Genomic DNA, 22575 nt, shown 5'->3' on the forward strand with positions numbered 1-22575 from the left:
GATTTCACGTTTTTTGAGGGGGATTTGAGGCAGCTTTGAGGGGAATTTGAGGGAAATTTTTTTGGAGGTATTTGAGGGAGTTTTTGGGGAGATTTTTGGGGGGACTTGTTTTTGTTTTTGTGGGGTTTTTTTTCATGATTTTGAGGGGTTTGGGGGGAGTTTTGGGGGAGTGGTTTGAGGGCAATTTGGGGGATTTCGGGGTTCCCACCCCCAGCAGGTGGAAGAGCGCTCGGCGTGGCCGGATCTGGCCGGGACCGGGGCCAGGCCTTGGCTCCGGCCGCCGCTTTCCGATGGAACAGAAAATTTGGGAATAAATCAAAAGGCCTGGAAGGTGCTGCCCGACCCCTTCCCAATTTCTGGGGGTGGCTCTGCCCTGTCCCCAGAGTGACAGAGCCAGGACGGGGCCGAGGACGGCTCAACCCCCCCATACCCCCCCCAAAATCCCCCAAATCCTGCCAAACTCCCTCAAAACCGGGGTGGGGACAACGGGTGGGGACAGCCTCTGCCTTGGAGTGGGGACGTGCAGGTGGCACTGGTGACAGAGGTGGTGGACACTGGTGACAGTGGTGGCACTGGTGGCACTGGTGACAGTGGCGGTGACAGAGGTAAGGCCGGGCCCCCCCAGTTTTGTCCTGTTGGCCCCGGTCCCTGATGGCCTCTCCAGAGCCTGGGGACAGGAGGGGACAGGAGGGGACAAGAGGGGACAGGAGGGGACAGGAGGGGATGGGAAGGGGACAGGAGGAGACAGGAGGGGACAAGAGGGGACAGGAGGGGACAGGAGGGGACAGGAGGGGACAGGAGGGGATGGGAAGGGGACAGGAGGGGACAAGAGGGGACAGGAGGGGATGGGAAGGGGACAGCGCTATGGAAGAACAGCAAGGAGGGGGTTGCGATTGAACAAACCCAGTTTGGGGTCAAAAAAATCCCAATTTGGGATCGAACAATTCCAGTTTGGCATCAAATCCTTCCAAAAGGGGACGAGTGCCAGCCTGGGACGGGGACAGCGAGGGGACACCGGGATGGGGAGGAGCACGGGGGGCGTGGTTTGGGACCGAACCGGCCCCGTGGGTGGGACCGACCCCCCCCCCCCCCCCCATTGTCCCCACGGGATCTTGGCTGTCCCCACCCGGTGCCACCACCCGCGAGCGTCACCCGGCCCCGTCCCGATGGAGTTGGGACTGAATTTTTCCACCCCAAATTCCCCAAATTCCCCAAAGTAGGCTCAAAACTGCTCTGGGAGCAGAGGGGGAATTCAGTTTTTACTATTTTCCCCTATTTTTATCCCATTTCCCCCCATTTTTACTCCAATTTTACTTTATTTTTGTCTCATTTTGGCTCCATTTTTCCTCCATTTCAGCCCAAATTTTGCCTCATTTTTGCCCCCTTTCAGCCCCATTTTTACTCCATTTTGCCCTATTTTAATCCCATTTCCCCTATTTTTGCTCCATTCCTGCCCCATTTCCCATTTTTACACCAATCTTGCCCAATTTTAAACCCATTTCTCCCCACTTTTACCCCAATTTTAAACCCATTTCCCCCCACTTTTACCCCAATTCTTTCCAATTTCTGCCCCATCTCCCCCCTACTTCTGCACCATTTTTACCCAATTTTTCCCCATTTCCCTTCCAGTTTTGCCCAATTCTCCCCCATTTTTATTCCCTTCCCCCCCATTTCTATCCCATTTCATTCCCATTTTTACCTCAAGTTTTCCCCATTTCTGCCTTATTTTCCCTGCATTTTTGCCCCATTTCTGTCTCATTTCTCCCCCATTTTTCCTCCCTTCCCTCCCAATTTTTCCCAAACCCCCCAATCCCATGAAAACTCCAAACCCAGAGAGGGAATTTCTCACTGGGGAGAGCCAAGAATTTATTTTTCCCTTCCAAAAGGGCTTTTTAGCAACATAAAAACTCCCCAAATCCCATTTTTTCCCTCTGGCACCTTGCAGTAACCTCAGATCTGGCCCCAAATATTTCCCTGGATCCTTTTGGGATTGGGGAGCAGAAAAAGGATCTTTGTCCTCCCCAAAACCCCCAATTTTTACTTTTTTCTCCTGATTTTGTAGCTGTTTCACTCTATATTTTTAATTATCCCAGAAAATTTCCTATTAAAAATTATCTAATAATATAAAAATGATATTTTTTTTTTTACTGATTTTTTTAGGGGACGTAAAACCCCCCAAATCCCCAATTTTGGGGAGGCAAAACCCCAATAATCCCCAATTTTGGGGTGAATTTACCCCCTACAAAATTAATTGTAGGGACACAAAATCTGCTTTTAACCCCTAAAAAAACCCCAAATCCCAAACCCTGGCCCCAAATTCCTTTTTTCCATTTAGGGTCTTCCCTTCTCCTCCTTTTCCTGGTGGGTAAAATCATTAAAATTCCCTTTTTTGCCCCATTTTTGAGGGTTTTGTCGCACAGAGCCTCTTTGTCCCTTTTCCCCCTGGAAAGGTGGGAAGGGGCCCGAAATGGGGGAAAAAAAAGGGAATTTTTGTGGGATGAGGTCAAAGCCTTCCCCCCCAGCGTGGCCTCTTCCTCCTCCTCCTTTCCCTCCTCCCCTTTTTTGGGATGAAAAGACGATTTTTTGGGAAAGGTACAAAGGGATCCTTTCAGGGAGTGGGGCAGGGAGCTCAGGGCCCCACCGGGGATTTTTTTGGGGTTATTTTGATTTATTTTGGTTTATTTTGATATTTTTATTTTTATTTTTATTTTGTATTTCTTAGATAATTTTTGTCATTTTTTCCTGTACATTTTAGGGTATTTTTTGTATTTTTTTTTTCTGGGGGGTTCTGTATTTTTTGAATATTGTTTGACATTTTTTGGATACTTTTGTGTATTTTTGTATATCCTTTTATATTTTGGGGACATTTTGGTGTATTTTTATAATTTTGTATTTTAATTTTTTTATATTTTAATGTATTTTTTATATTTTGTATGTTTTTAAATATTTTTAAATTATTTTGGGGGTACATTTTGTATGGTTTTTATTTTTATGGTATTTTGGGATGAAATTCTGAGAATTTGGGGCAAAATTCTGGGAATTTGGTGTGAAAAGCTGTGAACTGAATGGATCGGTTTGGGGGATTCTTCGGGACTTTTTAGGGATTTCTCCCATTCCCAAAGTTGATTTTTCCCCTGGAATTTCTGGACTTTTTCCCTCAGGGTCACTCTGATTAGGGGGGAGTCGCTTCACCATTTAATTTTTCAGGATCCTCCCTCAAAATTTGGGATTTTTTGCTCCCTAAATAGCTGAAATTCAGGATTTTCATCCAGCTCCAAACTCTAAAAATTTCCTTTTTTTTTTTTTCCTGTCTGGAGCGAGGAAGAGGCAAAAAAACTCCGAGATTTAGGATCCTTTGATGGCAGAGTCTCCCATCCCCCTACCCCCAAAAAAAACTTATTTGGGGTGGCACCGAGCCAGGGCCCCAAAAGCCACGGGGACAAAGCTGCCCCTGTGTCCCAGAACCGGAAAAATCCCAAAAAATAAATAAATCCAGGAAAAAAAAAAATTAAAAAACACCAAAAACACCCAAAAATCCCCAAAAAACCCGACCCTAAAAGGGATTTTTTTGATGGGAGCTGGGCCGAGGGTCCCAAGGTTTGAAGGGAGATCAGGTTTGAGGATTTTTTTGGGATTTTTGGAGATTTTTTTTTGAGGGAAGAAAACAGAAAAAAGCCCAGCGGGGCCGTGGGTTAATTAATTAATGAGGGCTGGGGGATTAATTGGGGTCGGAGGGGGGAGGGGGTCGTTAGGAGAAATTAGGATCAGGTGGCTCCTGGAGTGTGAGGATCCTGCCCCTGCTTGGGGTGAAAAATGACCCCAAATGACCCAAAATCACCCCAAAATTTGGGGTTTGGGGGAGCAGCCCTGACCTGGATGATTTGGGGTAAAAAATGACCCCAAATTACCCCAAAATTACCCCCAAATTTACTCCCAAATGACCCCAAAATTAGGGTTTGGAGGGTTAAAATGACCCAAAATGATGCAAAAAATGACCCCAAAATGAACCAAATTGGTGTTTTTGGGGGGGGTTAGATCTGACCTGGCCACGTTTGGGGTTAAAAATGACCAAAATGACCCAAAATGACCCAAAATTGGGGGCTTGGAGGAGCAGCTCTCAATTCTGGGCTCTCCCCGTTCGGTATTTGGGGTCCCAACCCTGAATTTTGGGGCGTTTCCTGGATTAGGAGCATTTGTAGCTGATTTTGGGGCAGTTTTTTGTGTTTTGGGGCATTTTCCAGGGATTTTGGGGCAGCACAGGGGGCTCCGTGTCCCGGATTTTTTTTTGGGATTTTTGGAATCCCGGGATTCCCGGGAGAGCCGAGGTTTGCCCGGCACGGCCGCTGCCAACCCCGGCTGCACAAAGGGACCTTTAATCCCAAATCCTCATTTTTTTTTCTGGGAATTTTTGTAAAAATAGCAACGGATCCAGCGGAGGAGGGGGGGGGAAGGGGCGTGAAAGGACCTTTGTCACCTGGAGGAGGGGACGGAATTCCTGACGGGATTCCAGGCGGTTCCTGTGATATTTGGGGTCATTTTCTAAAGAATTTGAGGGCATTTTCCCAGGTTTTGGGGCATCTGCCTCATATTTGGGGCATTTTCCTGGATTTTGAGGCATCTTCCCTGGATTTTTGGGCATTTTTCCCTTGATTTCTGCAGCTGAGGATGAACAATCCCAAACCCTTTTCCCGGGATTTCCCACCCAAGGAGCGCCAAAAGCAGGAAAAATTCACAATTCCAGGTGGTTTTTTTTTTTTCAGATCTTTAATTCCAATAAAAGATAAAAAAAGTAGGAAATGAATCTGGTATAAAACAGGGGAGGGAATTTGGGATCAAAAGGGACAAAAGGACCGGGAAAAACTGGGAAAAAGGGATCCAAAAATTCGGGAATTTCGTACAAAACTTCAGCTCCCAAGTTGGGAAAAATAGAAAAAATTCCCAGCTCCTGCAGGAGAGGGAAAATACAAAAATTTGGGATTTTTTCCCACTTTTCTTCTCCTTAAAATCTTTCCACCAGGAAGAGCAAATCCAGAGGCTTGGGAAGCTCCAAAAAAAATTCAGGAATAAATTAATCCAGGGAAAGGGGTGGGAAAAGCTCCCCAAATAAATCCTGGGGGGTTTTTTTGGGAAAAATTGAAAGGATTCCAGAATTCGGGGGCTTTTCCCATGGTTCTGCAGTTCCTGGGATTTGGGAGGGTTTTTTTCCTGGAAGAAGTGGGAAAAGCAGTTGGAAAAAGCAACAGGAGCTGCTGGGGTGAAGCAGCTTGAAAGGGAGGGGAAAATTCCCAAAAATTCTCCAAATATCCTGCATTTTCCTCAGGTTTTGGGGTTTATCCCTCGGAAGAGCAAAGTTTGGGTATAAATCCAGAGGAATTCTGGCATTCTGGAGCTAAATCTCAGCAAAAATGGTGCTAAAAAGCAGGAATTTGGGAAGAAAAACTGGGAAAACCCAGGATTTAAACAGGAATTATTCCCAGAGATCCCAATCCAGGTTTTCTCATGGATAAAATCCCCAAACTTAGGGAAATGAGGTGGAAAAAATGAGAATGATCCCCAAAATTCCCTCCGGAACCAAACCCTTCCCTTGCTTTTCCCAAATCTTTATTTTCTTTCCCAACCCAAATCCGTGGAGGTGCCTCCCTTTCCCTGAAAATCCAGCTCCAAAAAGCCCAAAATTCCCAAATTACCCCATCCCAGCAGATGGAAAAGCAGGCAAATCCATCCTGCAATCTCAGAAGAGGGGAAAAAACTCCAAAAAATCCCAGCTGTGCTTCCAAACTTTTCTATTCCCCCCAAATCCAGGGGAAGGTTTGGGAAGAGCAGGACCCGGAGTTCCTCAGCGGTGTCCCGAGGAGAATCCCGGGATTCTTGTGATCCAAATCCATGGAATTTCAGGATTTTTCTGGCATCAGAGGAGCTTTCTGTGCAGGATTTCCCAGGCCATCCTCTTCCGGAAGTAAGGCATGTGTTGCTTTAGGAATTTTTTGGGGGGGAAAATGGGAAAATCCAGGAATTTCAGTCAGGGTTTGCTCATCCAGGGGCAGATTCATCCTTTTTTTTCATGGAAAATTGGGGAAAAGAGGGAAATTTGGGGCTTTGGGGTTGTGGGAATGGGGGAAAGAGTGGGAATTTCTTGGGATTCAGGCAAAAAACTGTGGAATTTATCCCAGATTTTGCTGGGATTCTGAGGGATTTTGGGGTTTTCCTGGCGCTGGGGTTTTGGGACCTGAGGCAATTTGTGAATGATGGGATCTGGGAATGCTGGACCAGGGAAGTGGGATATTCCTGGAGGTTGGGAATGGGGAATAACCCGGGAATTCCGTGGGATTTTGGGGAGGAACGGGGAATTTGGCCCAGATTTTGGGGGGAATTTTAGGGATTTTCTCTGGCACTGGGGGTTGGGAGCTTTTCCCAGGGACTTGGGACAGGGATTTGGGGACAATTCCCTGTGTGGGGGGAGCTGGAAATGGGAAATCAGGTGGAAATTCCTTGGGATTGGGTGAGAAACGATGGAATTTCCCCCAAATTTCACTGGGATTTTGGGGATTTTTGGGCTTTTCCTGGTCCTGGGCTTTGTGAGGAGTTTGGGAAGGGGGGAGTTGCAGTACCTGGGTGAAGTTGATGGGTTTGTCCTTGGAGATGCACTCGGCGTATCTGCAGGCGAACATCCCGCAGTCGCTGCCGTTCATCTGCTGCGGGATCTCCTGAGGGAAAACCAAAATCAGCTCCCCCAAATTCCCACATTCCCCTCTGCTGGAGTCTAGAACATTCCTGTGGCTGCCCTGGAGGGTTTGGAGACCGGAACAGGGGGTCTGGGGTCTGTCCAGGGGGGTCTGGGGTCTGTCCAGGAGGGTCTGGGGTCTGTCCAGGGGGGTCTGGGGTCTGTCCAGGAGGGTCTGGGGTCTGTCCAGGGGAGTCTGGGGTCTGTCCAGGGGGTCTGGGGTCTGTCCAGGGGGGTTTGGGATCTTTAAAGGGTTTCTGGGGTCTGTCCAGGGGGGTCTGGGGTCTGTCCAGGGGGGTCTGGGGTCTGTCCAGGGGGGTCTGGGGTCTGTCCAGGGGGGTCTGGGGTCTGTCCAGGGGCTCAGTCAGACCCACACAGATCCCAGGAGGACACTGCCTCTGATCCCTGCCATGGCAGTGAACACTCACATGCAGGAAGAATCACAAACCCTAAGAATTTAAAATAAATAGTGGATGGTTTATTATAGAACATAAATATAGAATTTAGGATTTTTAGTAGATGGGGTTGAAGAGACAAGATGGAGGAATTGGGGAGTGGCCCCTGTGCTCCTTGTTCTTGCTCTCGTCCCCCATCTTTGGCTGAGTTGGATTTTAGAGATTGGTTTAGAGTAGAAATGACCTGTTAGCATAGGTAGTAGGCATTGGTACAATTTTGTAAATAAAAATTTGTAAATAAAAAGTTCATTTTGGACGGTGGTTGGGTCAGGGGTACATAAGGTGTGGGGCTCTCTGACCCACCCAGTCCTGCTCTGCTGGGGATGCCCTGCAGAGCTGAGAAAGAATTAAAATAATTAAAAATAAACAACCTTGGAAATGTGCACTGGGGACTCAGCTCGTCTCTGCCTCTGGTGTGAAACACTCAGGGCAAAGAGAAGACTGAAAACCTGATATTATTATTATTATTATTATTATTATTATTATTATTATTATTATTATTATTATTATTATTATTATTATTATTATTATTACCTCTGGGAACAGCAACCCCGAGGAGAATCACAGGGAATCAACAACCCTGAGACCCCTCTTCCCTCAAAGCCAACAAAACCCCCCAAAACCCTGAAATCCCAGGGAAATCTCAGCAAATTCCAGTGGCACATCCAGCTGGGAAAACCAGATGGTTCCTGGAATTTCAGGATTTTTTGGGGTGGACTGGTCCCAGAATTTCGGGATTTTTTGGGGTGGACTGGTCCCAGAATTTCAGGATTTTTTGGGGTGGACAGGTCCCAGAATTTCGGGATTTTTTGGGGTGGACAGGTCCCAGAATTTCAGAATTTTTGGGAATTTTTTGGGGTGGACAGGTTCCAGAATTTCAGGATTTTTTGGGGTGGACAGGTCCCAGAATTTCAGGATTTTTTTTGGGGTGGACAGGTCCCAGAATTTCAGGATTTTTTTGGGTGGACAGGTCCCAGAATTTCGGGATTTTTTGGGGTGGACAGGTCCCAGAATTTCGGGATTTTTTGCATTTCCACCTTCCCCAAATCCCACCTAAACCCTTCCCCTTGGTCCCATCCCTGTGGGAGATTTCCTCTCCAAGATCAGGGATTTGTTCCCTCCTTTTTCTCCCAGGAATTCCTGAGGGAAAAGCAGCCCCAAAAAGGGCTGGGAATTCACAAAAATCCCTTTTTTTTTGGAATTCTGGGCTGTCCAAACCTGGCTCTTCTTGCTCAGCAGGGCCCATCCATTGGTGTCGAATTCCTTCCTTTTCTTGTCCAAACTTTCTTGTTTCAGGTACTGCCTGCGGGAAAAGGAGCAGGAAAACTGCAATTCATGGAAAAATGGGAAATCTGAGGTTTTTTTCTCTGTTTGGCTGTTCCCAAAGGGATTCAGGGTTGGGATTTACAAATTAATCCCCCCCAAAAATCTAATATTGGATCAGGAGAGGCGAATCTCATGGGAAGAAAAAAAAAAAGGAAAAAAAGGAAAAAAAAGGAAAAAAGGAAAAAAAGGGAAAAAAAGGAAAAAAAAGGAAAAAAAGGAAAAAAAGGAAAAAAAAAGGAAAAAAAAGGAAAAAAAAAGGGAAAAAAAAGGGAAAAAAAGGGAAAAAAAGGAAAAAAAAAAAAAGGAAAAAAAGAAGAGGGAATTCCTGAGATTTGTAGGAGGAAATTCCAGGGAAGAGCAGGAATTCTCCAGGTCCTGGAAGGGGAGAACGAGCCTGAAAAAGGGAGCAAAAATGACCCTAAAGGAGCCAAAAAAATGACCCTAAAGGGACCTAAAAATGACCCTAAAAGGCTCCGAAATGGGCAAAGGCCGGGGAAGCAGCAGTGGGATTTTGGGATTTTCCAGGGAAGGGATTTCACTCACAGCAGGATCCTGCACGGCCTCACTGTTGATCCCTCCCATGGAATCGTAGTAGGTGATGGTTTTTTTCCTGAAATCCACGACCTGCACAGAGAAAAATTCCTTAAAACGGGCAGAAAAATCCAGAATTCTCCTTGCTGCCAAAAAAAAATTCAGGTTGTTTCACAGCAGAGAAGGATTTCCCCCAAGAAATCCCCGTTTCTTGGTGTGTTTTTAATTCCTAAACGTCTAAACCAGCATTTCATATTATTATAATTATTTTTGTTATTATTATTAGTGTTACTTCTCCCAGATTTGCAGTGATTTTGCCCCAGTCTGGGTGGGTTTTGGTGCTTTCCCTCCCCATTCCTGCATCATTTGTGGTGGGAATTTCCTTTTTTTCCATGGAATTAATTAACAATTCATTAATAATTTGAGGAGGTTTTTGCTAAAGGAGCTGAAAATTCCTGCAGGATCCCAGGAGCCAAGGGAGGGGACAGGACAAAGAAGGGGGAAAAGTTAAATATCTGTGGCCTAAATCTCTTTAACAAGATCCTGTGGCACCAGGAGTTGGTGGGAACGGGGAAATCAGATCTTCCCAAGGGAATAAATTCCCTAAAATGACCTCCAGGCTGAGCTTAAGGACTAAAAACACCACAAAAAGCTGCTCCTACCTTGTTATTTTCCCTTTAAACTCAGATTTGACCAAATTTTCCCCTCAGCATCACCCAAAAGCAATAAAACTTGGGCCCTAAATGGCAGAGTGAAGATTTTCTGGGATAATTCAGGCACTCACAGCCAGGCACCAGTGCACTCCCAGGTGGATGGGCACCAGGAGCAGATCCACGGAGAAAATATCCACTTTTTTTGTCCATCTTTTCACAGCCTGGTAGCCTGCAGTCTTTAATTTGGTGAAGAAAAAGGTGTTGAAGGCATGGACGGCAGGCAAATCCTTCTCCTTGCTCCTCTCCATCAGTAAATTCATGTAGAAATTGATGATCTGGAAAAAGAAAAGGAAAACAGATGTGATTTTTGATTTTTTTTTTAATAGACTTTTTCAATTATGGGGTTCAGATTTGCAGCTCTGTGTAAAGTTAGGGAACAAATTCCCCAAAAAAGGAGGATTTGCATTAAAAACTTCAACAAACCCAGGGGGGTTTGCAATAGCTCCACTGTATGAAAACATTCCAGAAAAAAATCTGAGGATTTTTAGGATTTGCCTTTACTTAAAATCCGTATTTATTTGTTGTTTTCCCTGTTCAATCGATCCCATCCTCCCATTATCATTAATTCCTCACATAAATTAAATGATTTTTATTTTACGTAGCTTTCTCCCCATGGATTTATTACTCCAGGGTGGGAATCCCAACCCACAAATCCCATCCCAGTCCCAAACCCGTCCATTTTTCCCTTCCAAGCTGCTGGCAACGGGTGCAAAATGGGAATTTTTGGCTTTTCACCTCGTCGTTGAGCCAGTTGAGGTTGTTGAGGGTCTGGATGTCCTTCCTGGTGATGGTCAGGCGGAAAGCTTCGCTCAGCACCTCGTCCTGGTTCCCTCCTCGGAAGAGGCTCTTGATTTCCTTCTCCATTTCCTGCAGGGAGGGAGGCAGAATTCCTGCTTTTCCAAAACCCCAAATCCCCAAATTTTAACCTTGAATTCCCCTCTTTGTGCTTTAAACCCGACAGGAACGGGGCAGGGCCCCCGATCCCGGGAATTCCGTTCACGTTCCCGGGTTTGTCCCAGCCCCACCTCGGTGATCTCCGGGAATTCCGTTCACATTCCCGGGTTTGTCCCAGCCCCCACCTCGGTGATCTCCGGGAATTCCGTTCACATTCCCGGGTTTATCCCAGCCCCACCTCGGTGATCTCCGGGAATTCCGTTCACATTCCCGGGTTTATCCCAGCCCCACCTCGGTGATCTCCGGGAATTCCGTTCACATTCCCGGGTCTGTCCCAGCCCCCACCTCGGTGATCTCCGGGAATTCCGTTCACATTCCCGGGTTTATCCCAGCCCCACCTCGGTGATCTCCGGGAATTCCGTTCACATTCCCGGGTTTGTCCAGCCCCACCTCGGTGATCTCCGGGAATTCCGTTCACATTCCCGGGTTTATCCCAGCCCCACCTCGGTGATCTCCGGGAATTCCGTTCACATTCCCGGGTTTATCCCAGCCCCACCTCGGTGATCTCCGGGAATTCCGTTCACATTCCGGGTTTATCCCAGCCCCACCTCGGTGATCTCCGGGAATTCCGTTCACATTCCCGGGTTTATCCCAGCCCCACCTCGGTGATCTCCGGGAATTCCGTTCACATTCCCGGGTTTATCCCAGCCCCACCTCGGTGATCTCCGGGAATTCCTCGTCGCCCTGGCCGGGCCGGGCTGGCTCCGGTTCCTCCGGCCCCACGGACACCGGGATCTCCTTCTCCAGGGGCACGCGCAGGTGCAGATCCACCAGGTCCTGCACGGAGCGCTCCCGCTCCTGGAGACGCTGTGCGGGCAAAGATTTGGGAATGGCAGAGGTGGAGTCAGGGAAAAGCAGAACTCAGGAGTGATAAAAATCGGGAAAAACCTCTGGGATTGTGGAATTCACCCTTCCGGAGCCACCCGACTGTGTCACCCGACTGTGCCACCCGACTGTGTCACCCGACTGTGTCACCCAACTGTGTCACCCGACTCTGCCACCCGACTGTGTCACCCGACTGTGTCACCCGACTGTGTCACTCAACTCTACCACCCAACTGTGTCACCCAACTCTGCCACCCAACTCTGCCACCCAACTGTGTCGCCCAACTGTGTCACCCAACTGTGTCGCCCAACTCTGCCACCCAACTCTGTCACCCAACTCTGCCACCCAACTCTGTCACCCAACTCTGCCACCCAACTCTGTCACCCAACTCTGCCACCCAACTCTGTCACCCAACTCTGCCACCCAACTCTGTCACATTTTTTTTCCCCCATTTCCATGGATTCTGATCCATTTTCCAAGCCCTGATGAACTTCCTAGTGCCAGAATTTCCCATAATGTCCAGTCTGAAATGTGTCTAGGGGGGGTTTGAAACCCCACCTGGAGGGACTTCAAACCCATCTGGGGGGCTTTAAATGTGTCTGGGGGGGCTTTAAACCCATCTGGGGGCCTTTAAATGTGACTGGGGGGGCTTCAAACCCACCTGGGGGGCTTTAAATGTGTCTGGGGGGGTTTGGAACTTGTCTGGGGGGGCTTTAAACTCACCTGGAGGGGCTTGAAACCCATCTAGGGTGGCTTTAAATGTGTCTGGGGGGGCTTCAAGCCCATCTGGGGGGCTTTAAATGTGTCTGGGGGGGCTTCAAGCCCATCTGGGGGGCTTTAAATGTGTCTGGGGGGGCTTTAAATGTGTCTGGGGGGGCTTTAAACCCATCTGGGGGGCTTTAAATGTGTCTGGGGGGATTTGGAACTTGTCTGGGGGGCTTCAAGCTCACCTGGAGGGGCTTCAAACCCATCTAGGGTGGGTTGAAATGTGTCTGGGGGGGCTTCAAACCCATCTGGGGGGTTTGAAACTTGTCTGGGGGGGCTTTAAACTCACCTGGAGGGGCTTCAAACCCATCTAGGTGGCTTTAAATGTGTCTGGGGGGGCTTGAAACCCACCTGGAGGGGCTTCAAGCCCACCTGGGGGGCTTTAAATGTGTCTGGGGGGCTTTGAACCCATCTGGGGGGCTTTAAACCCCTCTGGTTTCCTTCTTTTCCTTGGTGTTTTCCAAGACTACAAAGCACAAAGGCCTCAAAAGATTCGATTTTTCCCGTTTTCCCCCCCAGTTTTCTCATTCCAAGGTGTTTTTCCAGGTAATTCTCACCTGGCTCTGGAGCTGCAGGGCCAAGGCTTTCTGCTCCTCGATTTGTCTCCACCTCTCCCTGGCCCGGGAATCGTAGACACTTGTCCTGGAGCAGCCAGAGTTTTCATAGAAAAATCGATTAAAAAAATCAGGATTTTAAGTTTTTCCACCCCAAAAATCCCAGGAAAAAGGCAGCAGGGAATGTTAACTCACAGCTCTTTGATCCATAGCTCAGCCTGGAAAAAGGGGAGGCTGGAAAGAGGGAGAAGGGAGGGTTGGAAGTGACCAAAAATCCTGGAATTTCCCCTGAATTCCTAAATTCTCACCTGTCCCTCTTTATTGTCACCTTCCCATGTCCCTAAAAATCCCCAAAATTTCCAAATTTCCCACCCCTTACCTTGGAGCTGGAGTTCTGGAATCCTTCACCTTGAGCAAAATGACAGAATCTGACCCTAAAAATGGGAAAAATTCCTGGAATTTTGTCCCCCTTGGCTCTAAATCCTGCCCAATCCCGAATAAGAACCCTGGATTTGGTTTATTAACAGAATTTAAATCCCTTTCCCAGGATTTGGGGTTATTTGGGATTTGGTTTTAATTTTGTTTGGGATGTGGATGAATTTCGGGATTTCTTTGGGATTTGGGGATTTTTTGGGAGATTCTCTTTGAAATTTCTGGGGGACTTTTTGTGGGTTATTAAAATGAATTTTAGATTTTTTTTGGGGGGGAGTTATTTGGTTGTTTTGTTTGAGACTGGGGTGTTCTGGGAGGGGATTTTTACAACTTTTGGGATTCTTTTCCTGCAATTTTTGGGAATCTTTACCTTCACTCTCCACCCTGGCCACGGGCTCCTCCTCCCGCTGCTGCGAGGCCGTGGAATTCCGGGGCTGGAACCCCCCAGGAAAGCCTGGGAAGGGACCCAGGGGGGAATTTTGGGAATTCCTGGGTGGCTCTGGAGGATGTGGAACAGGACCCGGAATTTTTGGAGTTTCCAGCGCCTCGGGATCATCCCTGGGAACCTCTTGGGACAGGGAGGGGCCGGAACGGGAACAGCGGGAGCTGCGGAAAAAACCCAGTGAGGGAAATTCCCGGAGAAAAACCAAAGATCTGGGATAAGGAGAGAGATCTGGGGATGTTTTGGGATTAGGGAAGGGTTTGGGAGAGGTTTGGGATTTGGGCAGGGTCTTTGGTGGTTTTCAGGGACTTGAGGAGGGTTTTTTTGGGATTCTTTGGGATTTGGAGCAGGGATTTTGGGATTCTTTGGGACTGGAGCAGGGATTTTGGGATTGGAGCAGGGATTTTGGGATTGGAGCAGGGATTTTGGGATTGGAGCAGGGATTTTGGGATTCTTTGGGATTTGGAGCAGGATTTGGGGGCTTTTTTTTGGGATTGGAGCAGGGATTTTGAGATCCTTTGGGACTGGGGCAGGGATTTGGGGCATTTTTTGGGATTGGAGCAGGGATTTGGGGATTTTTTTGGGATTGGAGCAGGGATTTTGGGATTCTTTGGGATTGGAGCAGGGATTTTGGGATTCTTTGGGATTGGGGCAGGGATTTGGTGCATTTTTGGGATTGGAGCAGGGATTTTGGGATTGGAGCAGGGATTTTGGGATTCTTTGGGATTGGAGCAGGGATTTTGGGATTCTTTGGGATTGGAGCAGGGATTTTGGGCTTTTTTGGGATTGGAGCAGGGATTTTGGGATTTTTTGGGGATTGGAGCAGGGATTTGGGGATTTTTTTGGGATTGGAGCAGGGATTTGGGGATTTTTTTGGGATTGGAGCAGGGATTTTGGGATTCTTTGGGATTTGGGGCAGGATTTGGGGGCTTTTTTTGGGATTGGAGCAGGGATTTTGAGATCCTTTGGGACTGGGGCAGGGATTTGGGGCATTTTTTGGGATTGGAGCAGGGATTTTGGGATTGGAGCAGGGATTTTGGGATTTGGAGCAGGGATTTTGGGATTCTTTGGGATTGGAGCAGGGATTTTGGGCTTTTTTGGGATTGGAGCAGGGATTTTGGGATTCTTTGGGATTGGGGCAGGGATTTTGGGATTCTTTGGGATTGGAGCAGGGATTTTGGGATTTTTTGGGATTGGAGCAGGGATTTTGGGATTCTTTGGGATTGGGGCAGGGATTTTGGGATTCTTTGGGATTGGAGCAGGGATTTTGAGATTCTTTGGGATTGGAGCAGGGATTTTGGGATTCTTTGGGATTTGGGGCAGGGATTTTGGGATTCTTTGGGATTTGGAGCAGGGATTTGGGGATTTTTTTGGGATTGGAGCAGGGATTTTGGGATTTTTTTTGGGATTGGAGCAGGGGATTTTGGGATTCTTTGGGATTGGAGCAGGGATTTTGGGATTCTTTGGGATTGGAGCAGGGATTTTGTGATTCTTTGGGATTGGAGCAGGGATTTGGGGCATTTTTTGGGATTGGAGCAGGGATTTTGGGCTTTTTTGGGATTGGATCAGGGATTTTGGGATTCTTTGGGATTTGGGGCAGGGATTTTGGGATTCTTTGGGATTTGGGGCATTTTTTGGGATTGGAGCAGGGATTTTGGGATTGGAGCAGGGATTTTGGGATTCTTTGGGATTGGAGCAGGGATTTTGGGATTCTTTGGGATTGGAGCAGGGATTTTGGGATTCTTTGGGATTGGGGCAGGGATTTTGGGATTCTTTGGGATTGGAGCAGGGATTTTGGGATTCTTTGCGATTGGGGCAGGGATTTTGGGATTCTTTGGGATTGGAGCAGGGATTTTGGGATTCTTTGGGATTGGAACAGGGATTTTGGGATTCTTTGGGATTGGGGCAGGGATTTTGAGATTCTTTGGGATTTGGGGGCATTTTTTGGGATTGGAGCAGGGATTTGGGGATTTTTTGGGATTTGGGGCATTTTTTGGGATTGGAGCAGGGATTTGGGGATTTTTTGGGATTTGGGGCATTTTTTGGGATTGGAGCAGGGATTTTGGGGATTTTTTTTGGGACTGGAGCAGGGATTTTTTGGGATTGGAGCAGGGATTTTGGGCTTTTTTGGGATTGGAGCAGGGATTTGGGATTTTTTGGATTGGAGCAGGGATTTTGGGGCTTTTTTTGGGATTGGAGCAGGGGACTTTGGGATTCTTTGGATTGGAGCAGGGATTTGGGGATTCTTTGGGATTTGGAGCAGGGATTTGGGGATTTTTTTTGGGATTGGAGCAGGGATTTTGGGATTCTTTGGGATTGGAGCAGGGATTTTGGGATTCTTTGGGATTTGGGGCAGGGATTTGGGGATTCTTTGGGATTTGGGGCAGGGATTTGGGGATTTTTTGGGACTCACAGGTGGAAGGGGAGCAGCGGGGAGGGTTTGCAGCTGGAGAATCTCTTCCCGGTCACCATCTGCAGCAGCTGCCGGTAAATCTCTCCCGCTCCTCCTCCCGCACCGTCTGCGGAGGACACGGAAAAACTCCTGTCAAAACCTCGGAATTCACCAATCCCCAGGGATTTCCCCCCAAATTCAGGGGTCTGCTGGGAACCCATAAAGGCAATGCTGAGAAAAACCCCAAAAATTGGGATTTAGGGCTGGAAAATCCCAGGGATTTTTATGTTTAACCCCAGGATTTTGGGTTTAACCCCAGGATTTTGTGTTTAACCCCAGGGATTTTGGGTTTAACCCCAGAGATTTTGGGTTTAACTCCAGGGATTTTGGGTTTAACCCCAGGGATTTTGTGTTTAACCCCAGGGATTTTGGGTTTAACCCCAGAGATTTTGGGTTTAACCCCAGGGATTTTGGGTTTAACCCCAGAGATTTTGGGTTTAACCCCAGAGATTTTGGGTTTAACCCCAGAGATTTTGGGTTTAACCCCAGGGATTTTGGGTTTAACCCCAGGGATTTTGGGTTTAACCCCAGAGATTTTGGGTTTAACCCCAGGGATTTTTATGTTTAATCCCAGGGATTTTGGGTTTAACCCCAGGGATTTTGGGTTTAACCCCAGGGATTTTGGGTTTAACCCCAGCAGCGCCCCCAGCTCTGCCTGAAACAGCCCCAGTCCCACAAAAGCCCCGGGATTCCCCTGGATTTCCCTGGATTTCCCTGGATTTCCTGGGATTTCCCTGGATTTCCTGGGATTTTCCCGGGATTTCCCTGGATTTCCCGGGATTTATTTCCCAGGATTTCCCGGGATTTCCCGGGATTTCCCTGGATTTCTCCGGATTTCCCGGGATTTCCCGGGATTTTCCCAGGATTTTTCTGGATTTCACTGGATTATCCTGGGATTTTTCTGGGATCTCCCGGGATTTCCCTGGATTTTCCCAGGATTTTTCTGGGATTTCCCGGGATTTTTCTGGGATTTCCCGGGATTTTCCCTGGATTTCCCGGGATTTATTTCTCTGGATTTCTCTGGATTTCCCTGGAATTTCCCAGGATTTCCCGGGATTTTCCCAGGATTTCCCGGGATTTCCAGCCCCTCACCTCCTCGGCCGCGCTCAGGAAGCGCCGCGGGGCCTTCTTGGGGCTGCGGCGGCTCCAGGAGGGGCTCTGGGCCGGCTTCAGGGGGAAGGAGGCTCCGTGGAGGGAACCTTTTCCCCCAAAAGTGCCGCAATTCCCGCTGCAAGGAGGGACAAACGCCTCAGGATTGTTGCAAACCCCGCAAATTTTAAAATCACAAAAGATCGCACAAAAGGAGAAACGAAATGTTCAAAAATTCCAAATAAAACCCCCCAAAAATCCCTTAAAAATCCAGAATAAAAACTCCAGGCCTCCCCCCAAATCCCCAAAGAAAACCCACAAAAAAAATTTCCCCAAAATAAAAAAAAAAAACCCAATCCTCCCCAAATAAATCCCCCAAATCCCACCCCCCTCAAAAATCCCAAATACAAACGCCTCAGGATCGTTGCAAACCCCGCAAATTTTAAAATCACAAAAGATCGCACAAAACGAGAAACGAAATGCTCAAAAATTCCAAATAAAACCCCCCAAAAATCCCTTAAAAATCCAGAATAAAATCTCCAGGCCTCCCCCCAAACCCCCAAATAAAACCCACAAAAAAAATTTCCCCGAAATTAAAAAAAAAAAAACCCCAATCCTGCCCAAATAAATCCCCAAATCCCACCCCCCTCAAAAATCCCAAATAAAATTTTAAGAAAGCAAAAAATCCCAAATAAACCCAATAATAAATGAAAAATAAATTTCGTTTCCCCACCAGAAAATGAAATAAAACCTGAGATCTGCAGCACCCACCTGGAATTTTTGCGGGTCTCCAGGAAGGAGCCTCGGCTCCCCCGGGGCTTGGAGCTCCTCCACTGCCCGTTGGCTCCCGGGAACCTTTCGGGAATTTCTGAGGGAAAAACCTCAGAATTTGGGAATTCCTTCCAAAAAGCCCCAAATTTCCCCTTCTCCAGGGGTTGATTTTTGGGGAAAACAGCCCCAAATTCCAGAGGGAAAACTCACCTGGGGCGTAGCTGAGGGAGCAGGAGGAGTTCCCGGCAGGGCAGCAGAAGCTGCTGAGTTTGGGGGGGAAAAACTGGAAAAAAAAGAGGGGTGAAAATTCCAGTATTTTGGTTAGAAGTGGGAAATTGTCAGGGAGGAATACAGGAAAATGACAAGGTGTGCTCAGAGCTGGTTGGGAATGGTGGCAGGAATTCACAATTCCAGAAGTTCACGATTCCCAAAATTCTCAATTCCAAAAGTTCACGATTCCCAAAATTCTCAATTCCAGAAGTTCACGATTCCCAAAATTCTCAGTTCCTAAAGTTCACGATTCCCAAAGTTCACGATTCCCAAAATTCTCAATTCCTAAAGTTCATGATTCCCAAAATTCTCAATTCCTAAAGTTCATGATTCCCAAAATTCTCAACTCCAGAAGTTCACGATTCCCAAAATTCTCAATTCCAGAAGTTCATGATTCCCAAAATTCTCAATTCCAGAAGTTCATGATTCCCAAAATTCTCAATTCCAGAAGTTCATGATTCCCAAAGTTCCCGATTCCCAAAATTCTCAATTCCTAAAGTTCATGATTCCCAAAATTCTCAATTCCTAAAGTTCACGATTCCCAAAATTCTCAATTCCTAAAGTTCATGATTCCCAAAATTCTCAACTCCAAACGTTCACGATTCCCAAAATTCTCAACTCCAAAAGTTCCCGATTCCCAAAATTCTCAACTCCTAAAGTTCACGATTCCCAAAATTCTCAATTCCTAAAGTTCCCGATTCCCAAAATTCTCAACTCCAAAAGTTCACGATTCCCAAAATTCTCAATTCCAGAAGTTCATGATTCCCAAAATTCTCAATTCCAGAAGTTCACGATTCCCAAAATTCTCAATTCCTAAAGTTCACGATTCCCAAAATTCTCAATTCCTAAAGTTCATGATTCCCAAAATTCTCAACTCCAAAAGTTCCCGATTCCCAAAATTCTCAACTCCTAAAGTTCACGATTCCCAAAATTCTCAATTCCTAAAGTTCACGATTCCGAAAATTCTCAATTCCAGAAGTTCACGATTCCCAAAATTCTCAGTTCCAAAAGTTCATGATTCCCAAAATTCTCAATTCCTAAAGTTCACGATTCCCAAAATTCTCAATTCCAGAAGTTCATGATTCCCAAAATTCTCAATTCCAGAAGTTCACGATTCCCAAAGTTCACGATTCCCAAAGTTCACGATTCCCAAAGTTCACGATTCCCAAAATTCTCAATTCCTAAAGTTCACAATTCCCAAAATTCTCAATTCCAAAAGTTGCCAATGCCTGAAGTTCACAATTCCTAACAATCACAACTCACAAAATTCCCAACTTCCTAAACTCCTTAAATTCCCAATTCCTGAAACTCCCAATTCTCAAACCTCACAGCTCCTAAAGGTCACATCTCCCAAATTTTATGGAGTAGAAAGAACCCAAAATCCACTGGAAAAATCCTGAATTTCGCAGCTCCGGACCCGGGGGGGATCCCACACTTGGGCTCCCCATTCCCGGCAAATTCCAGGCGGAATTCCCACGTCAGGAACCGGGGAAACCCCAAACAACGTTTGGGATTTGATTTTCGGGGTCTTCAGGCTGAGCTGTCCCGGGGAAGCGTCCCAGGAGCGCCCCGGGATGGGGAAATTGTCCCAGATATTTCCAAAATCGCCTCCCCGCCCAAATCCCGCTGTGATTCCCTGCTCCAACGCCAAAAAAATCCCAAAATCCCTGCTCCAATCCCCAAAAAAATCCCAAAATCCCTGCTCCAATGCCAAAAAAATCCCAAAATCCCTGCTCCAATCCCAAAAAAAATCCCAAAATCCCTGCTCCAATCCCCAAAAAAATCCCAAAATCCCTGCTCCAATGCCAAAAAAATCCCAAAATCCCTGCTCCAATCCCAAAAAAAATCCCAAAATCCCTGCTCCAATGCCAAAAAAATCCCAAAATCCCTGCTCCAATCCCCAAAAAAATCCTAAAATTCCTGCTCCAAATCCCAAAGAATCTCAAAATCCCTGCTCCAATCCCAAAGAATCTCAAAATCCCTGCTCCAATCTCAAAAAAAATCCTAAAATCCCTGCTCCAAATCCCAAAGAATCCCAAAATCCCTGCTCCAAATCCCAAAAAATCCTAAAATCCCTGCTCCAATCCCAAAGAATCCCAAAATTCCTGCTCCAATCCCAAAGAATCCCAAAAAACCCTCCTCAAGTCCCTGAAAACCACCAAAGACCCTGCCCCAAATCCCAAAGGATCCCAAAATCCCTGCTCCAATCCCAAAAAAATCCCCAAATCCCTGCTCCAATCCCAAAGAATCTCAAAATCCCTGCTCCAATCCCAAAGAATCCCAAAATCCCTGCTCCAATCCCAAAAAAATCCCAAAATCCCTGCTCCAATCCCAAAGAATCTCAAAATCCCTGCTCCAATCCCAAAAAAATCCCAAAAAACCTCCTCAAGTCCCTGAAAACCACCAAAGACCCTGCCCCAAATCCCAAAGGATCCCAAAATCCCAGCTCCAATCCCAAAAAAATCCCAAAAAAACCTCAAGTCCCTGAAAACCACCAAAGACCCTGCCCCAAATCCCAAACCTCTCTAAAACCCAGGAGCGCCCCGGGATGGGGAAATTGTCCCAGATCTTTCCAAAATCGCCTTCCCGCCCAAATCCCGCTGCGATTCCCTGAGGGGAGGCCCCGGGAATGCCCCGGCCCGAGGGAACAGAGCCCCGGGAATGCCCCGGCCCCGCTCCGTACCTTACTCTCGGTGCCCAAGCCCTTGAAGGCCGGGCCGGGCCGGGCCCGCGCCGCCTCCCGGGCCTCCATCCTCATCGGGGGCAGTGCCACCGCCTCGGCCCCGGGCAGCGGCACAACCGAGCACGGGGAGAAGCGCGGCGGCGGCGAAGGGCGGTGTGAAGGCAGAGGGAGGGAGAGGAGCGGGCTCCGGGAGCCGAGCAGGGCCCGGAGCCGCCGCCGCCGCTTCGCTCCCCTCAGCCGGCCTGGCCACCCGACCGGAAGCGGAAGTGAGACCGGAAGAGTCCCGAGCGCGCGCGGTTCTCCCGGGCTCGGCGGCAGCAGCGAGGAGGAGGTGGCGGAAGCGGAAGTGAGCGCCGGGAGCGAGGCGCCGCCGGAAGTGGCGGGAGAGCACAAAGCGCGCATGGCTGGGAGAGGAGAGCGCCCCCTGGCGGCGGGAAGGTCCGAGGTGCCAGCGCGGACAGGACGGGACAGCCTGGACATTCACGGGACACCGTGGTCACTCTGTGGGACTGTGACCCTCCAGGGGGTCACTCTGTGTGCTGGGTGCTCACTCTGTGGGGGCTGTGACCCTCCAGGGGGTCACTCTGTGTGCTGGGTGCTCATTCTGTGGGGGCTGTGACCCTCCAGGGGGTCACTCTGTGGGGGCTGTGACCCTCCAGGGGGGTCACTCTGTGTGCTGGGTGGTCACTCTGTGGGGCTGTGATCCTCCAGGGGGTCACTGTGTGTGCTGGGTGGTCATTCTGTGGGGGCTGTGACCCTCCAGGGGGTCACTCTGTGTGCTGGGTGGTCACTCTGTGGGGGCTGTGACCCTCCAGGGGGGTCACTCTGTCTGGGGCAGTGCCACCCCATAGGGCATCACCCTATGAGGGTGTCACCCTCTAGGCGGTCCCTCCGTGTGTGTCCCGGTCCCTGCAGGGGATCCTCCCATAGCAGACCCCGTTACAGCTGCTGCCATTCCAGTCTCTCCCTATGGCCAGACCTGTCACAGCTGGTCCCGACATCCAAAACTGCTGCAGCCGATCCCATCATAGCTGATCTCACTAGAACCGATCCCATTACAACCGATCCCAGTACAGCCGATCCCATCATAGCGGATCCCACTAGAACCGATCCCATTACAACCGATCCCACTACAGCCGATCCCATAATAGCTGTTGACATTACAGTCAATCCCATAATAGCCGGTCCCTGCAGCCGATCCCATTACAGCCGATCCCGTCGCCCCGATCCCGTTACAGCCGATCCTGTTACAGCCGGTCCCGTTGTCCCGATCCCATTACCCCGATCCCGTTACCCCGATCCCGTTACCCCGATCCCGTTGTCCCGATCCCGTTACAGCCGATCCCGTTACAGCCGATCCCGTTACCCCGATCCCGTTACAGCCGATCCCGTTACCCCAATCCCGTTACCCCGATCCCGTTACCCCGGTCCCGTTACAGCCGATCCCGTTACCCCAATCCCGTTACCCCGATCCCGTTACCCCGGTCCCGTTACAGCCGATCCCGTTACAGCTGATCCCATCACCCCGGTCCCGTTACCCCGATCCCGTTGTCCCGATCCCGTTACCCCGATCCCGTTACAGCCGATCCCGT

The 22575-nt window shown here is 48.4% G+C and overlaps 1 protein-coding gene across 1 annotated transcript; it reads right to left on the bottom strand.

Annotated features, from left to right (window-relative positions):
• Positions 1-5617: 5617 nt before the first annotated feature.
• On the bottom strand, positions 5618-21400 carry SENP1 (SUMO specific peptidase 1). The gene is given in 18 exon segments (XM_063420974.1): positions 5618-5971; positions 6609-6704; positions 8395-8479; positions 9046-9059; positions 9061-9126; positions 9818-10021; positions 10482-10613; positions 11355-11507; positions 12848-12932; positions 13040-13078; positions 13224-13278; positions 13647-13882; positions 16132-16214; positions 16217-16237; positions 17263-17398; positions 18031-18127; positions 18241-18313; positions 20984-21400. Coding segments are annotated over 18 exon segments (2040 nt in total). The 5' UTR covers positions 21386-21400; the 3' UTR covers positions 5618-5908.
• Positions 21401-22575: the final 1175 nt, after the last annotated feature.

The sequence above is a fragment of the Prinia subflava genome, chromosome 34 (assembly GCF_021018805.1).
Source record: "Prinia subflava isolate CZ2003 ecotype Zambia chromosome 34, Cam_Psub_1.2, whole genome shotgun sequence".
NCBI lineage: Eukaryota > Metazoa > Chordata > Aves > Passeriformes > Cisticolidae > Prinia > Prinia subflava.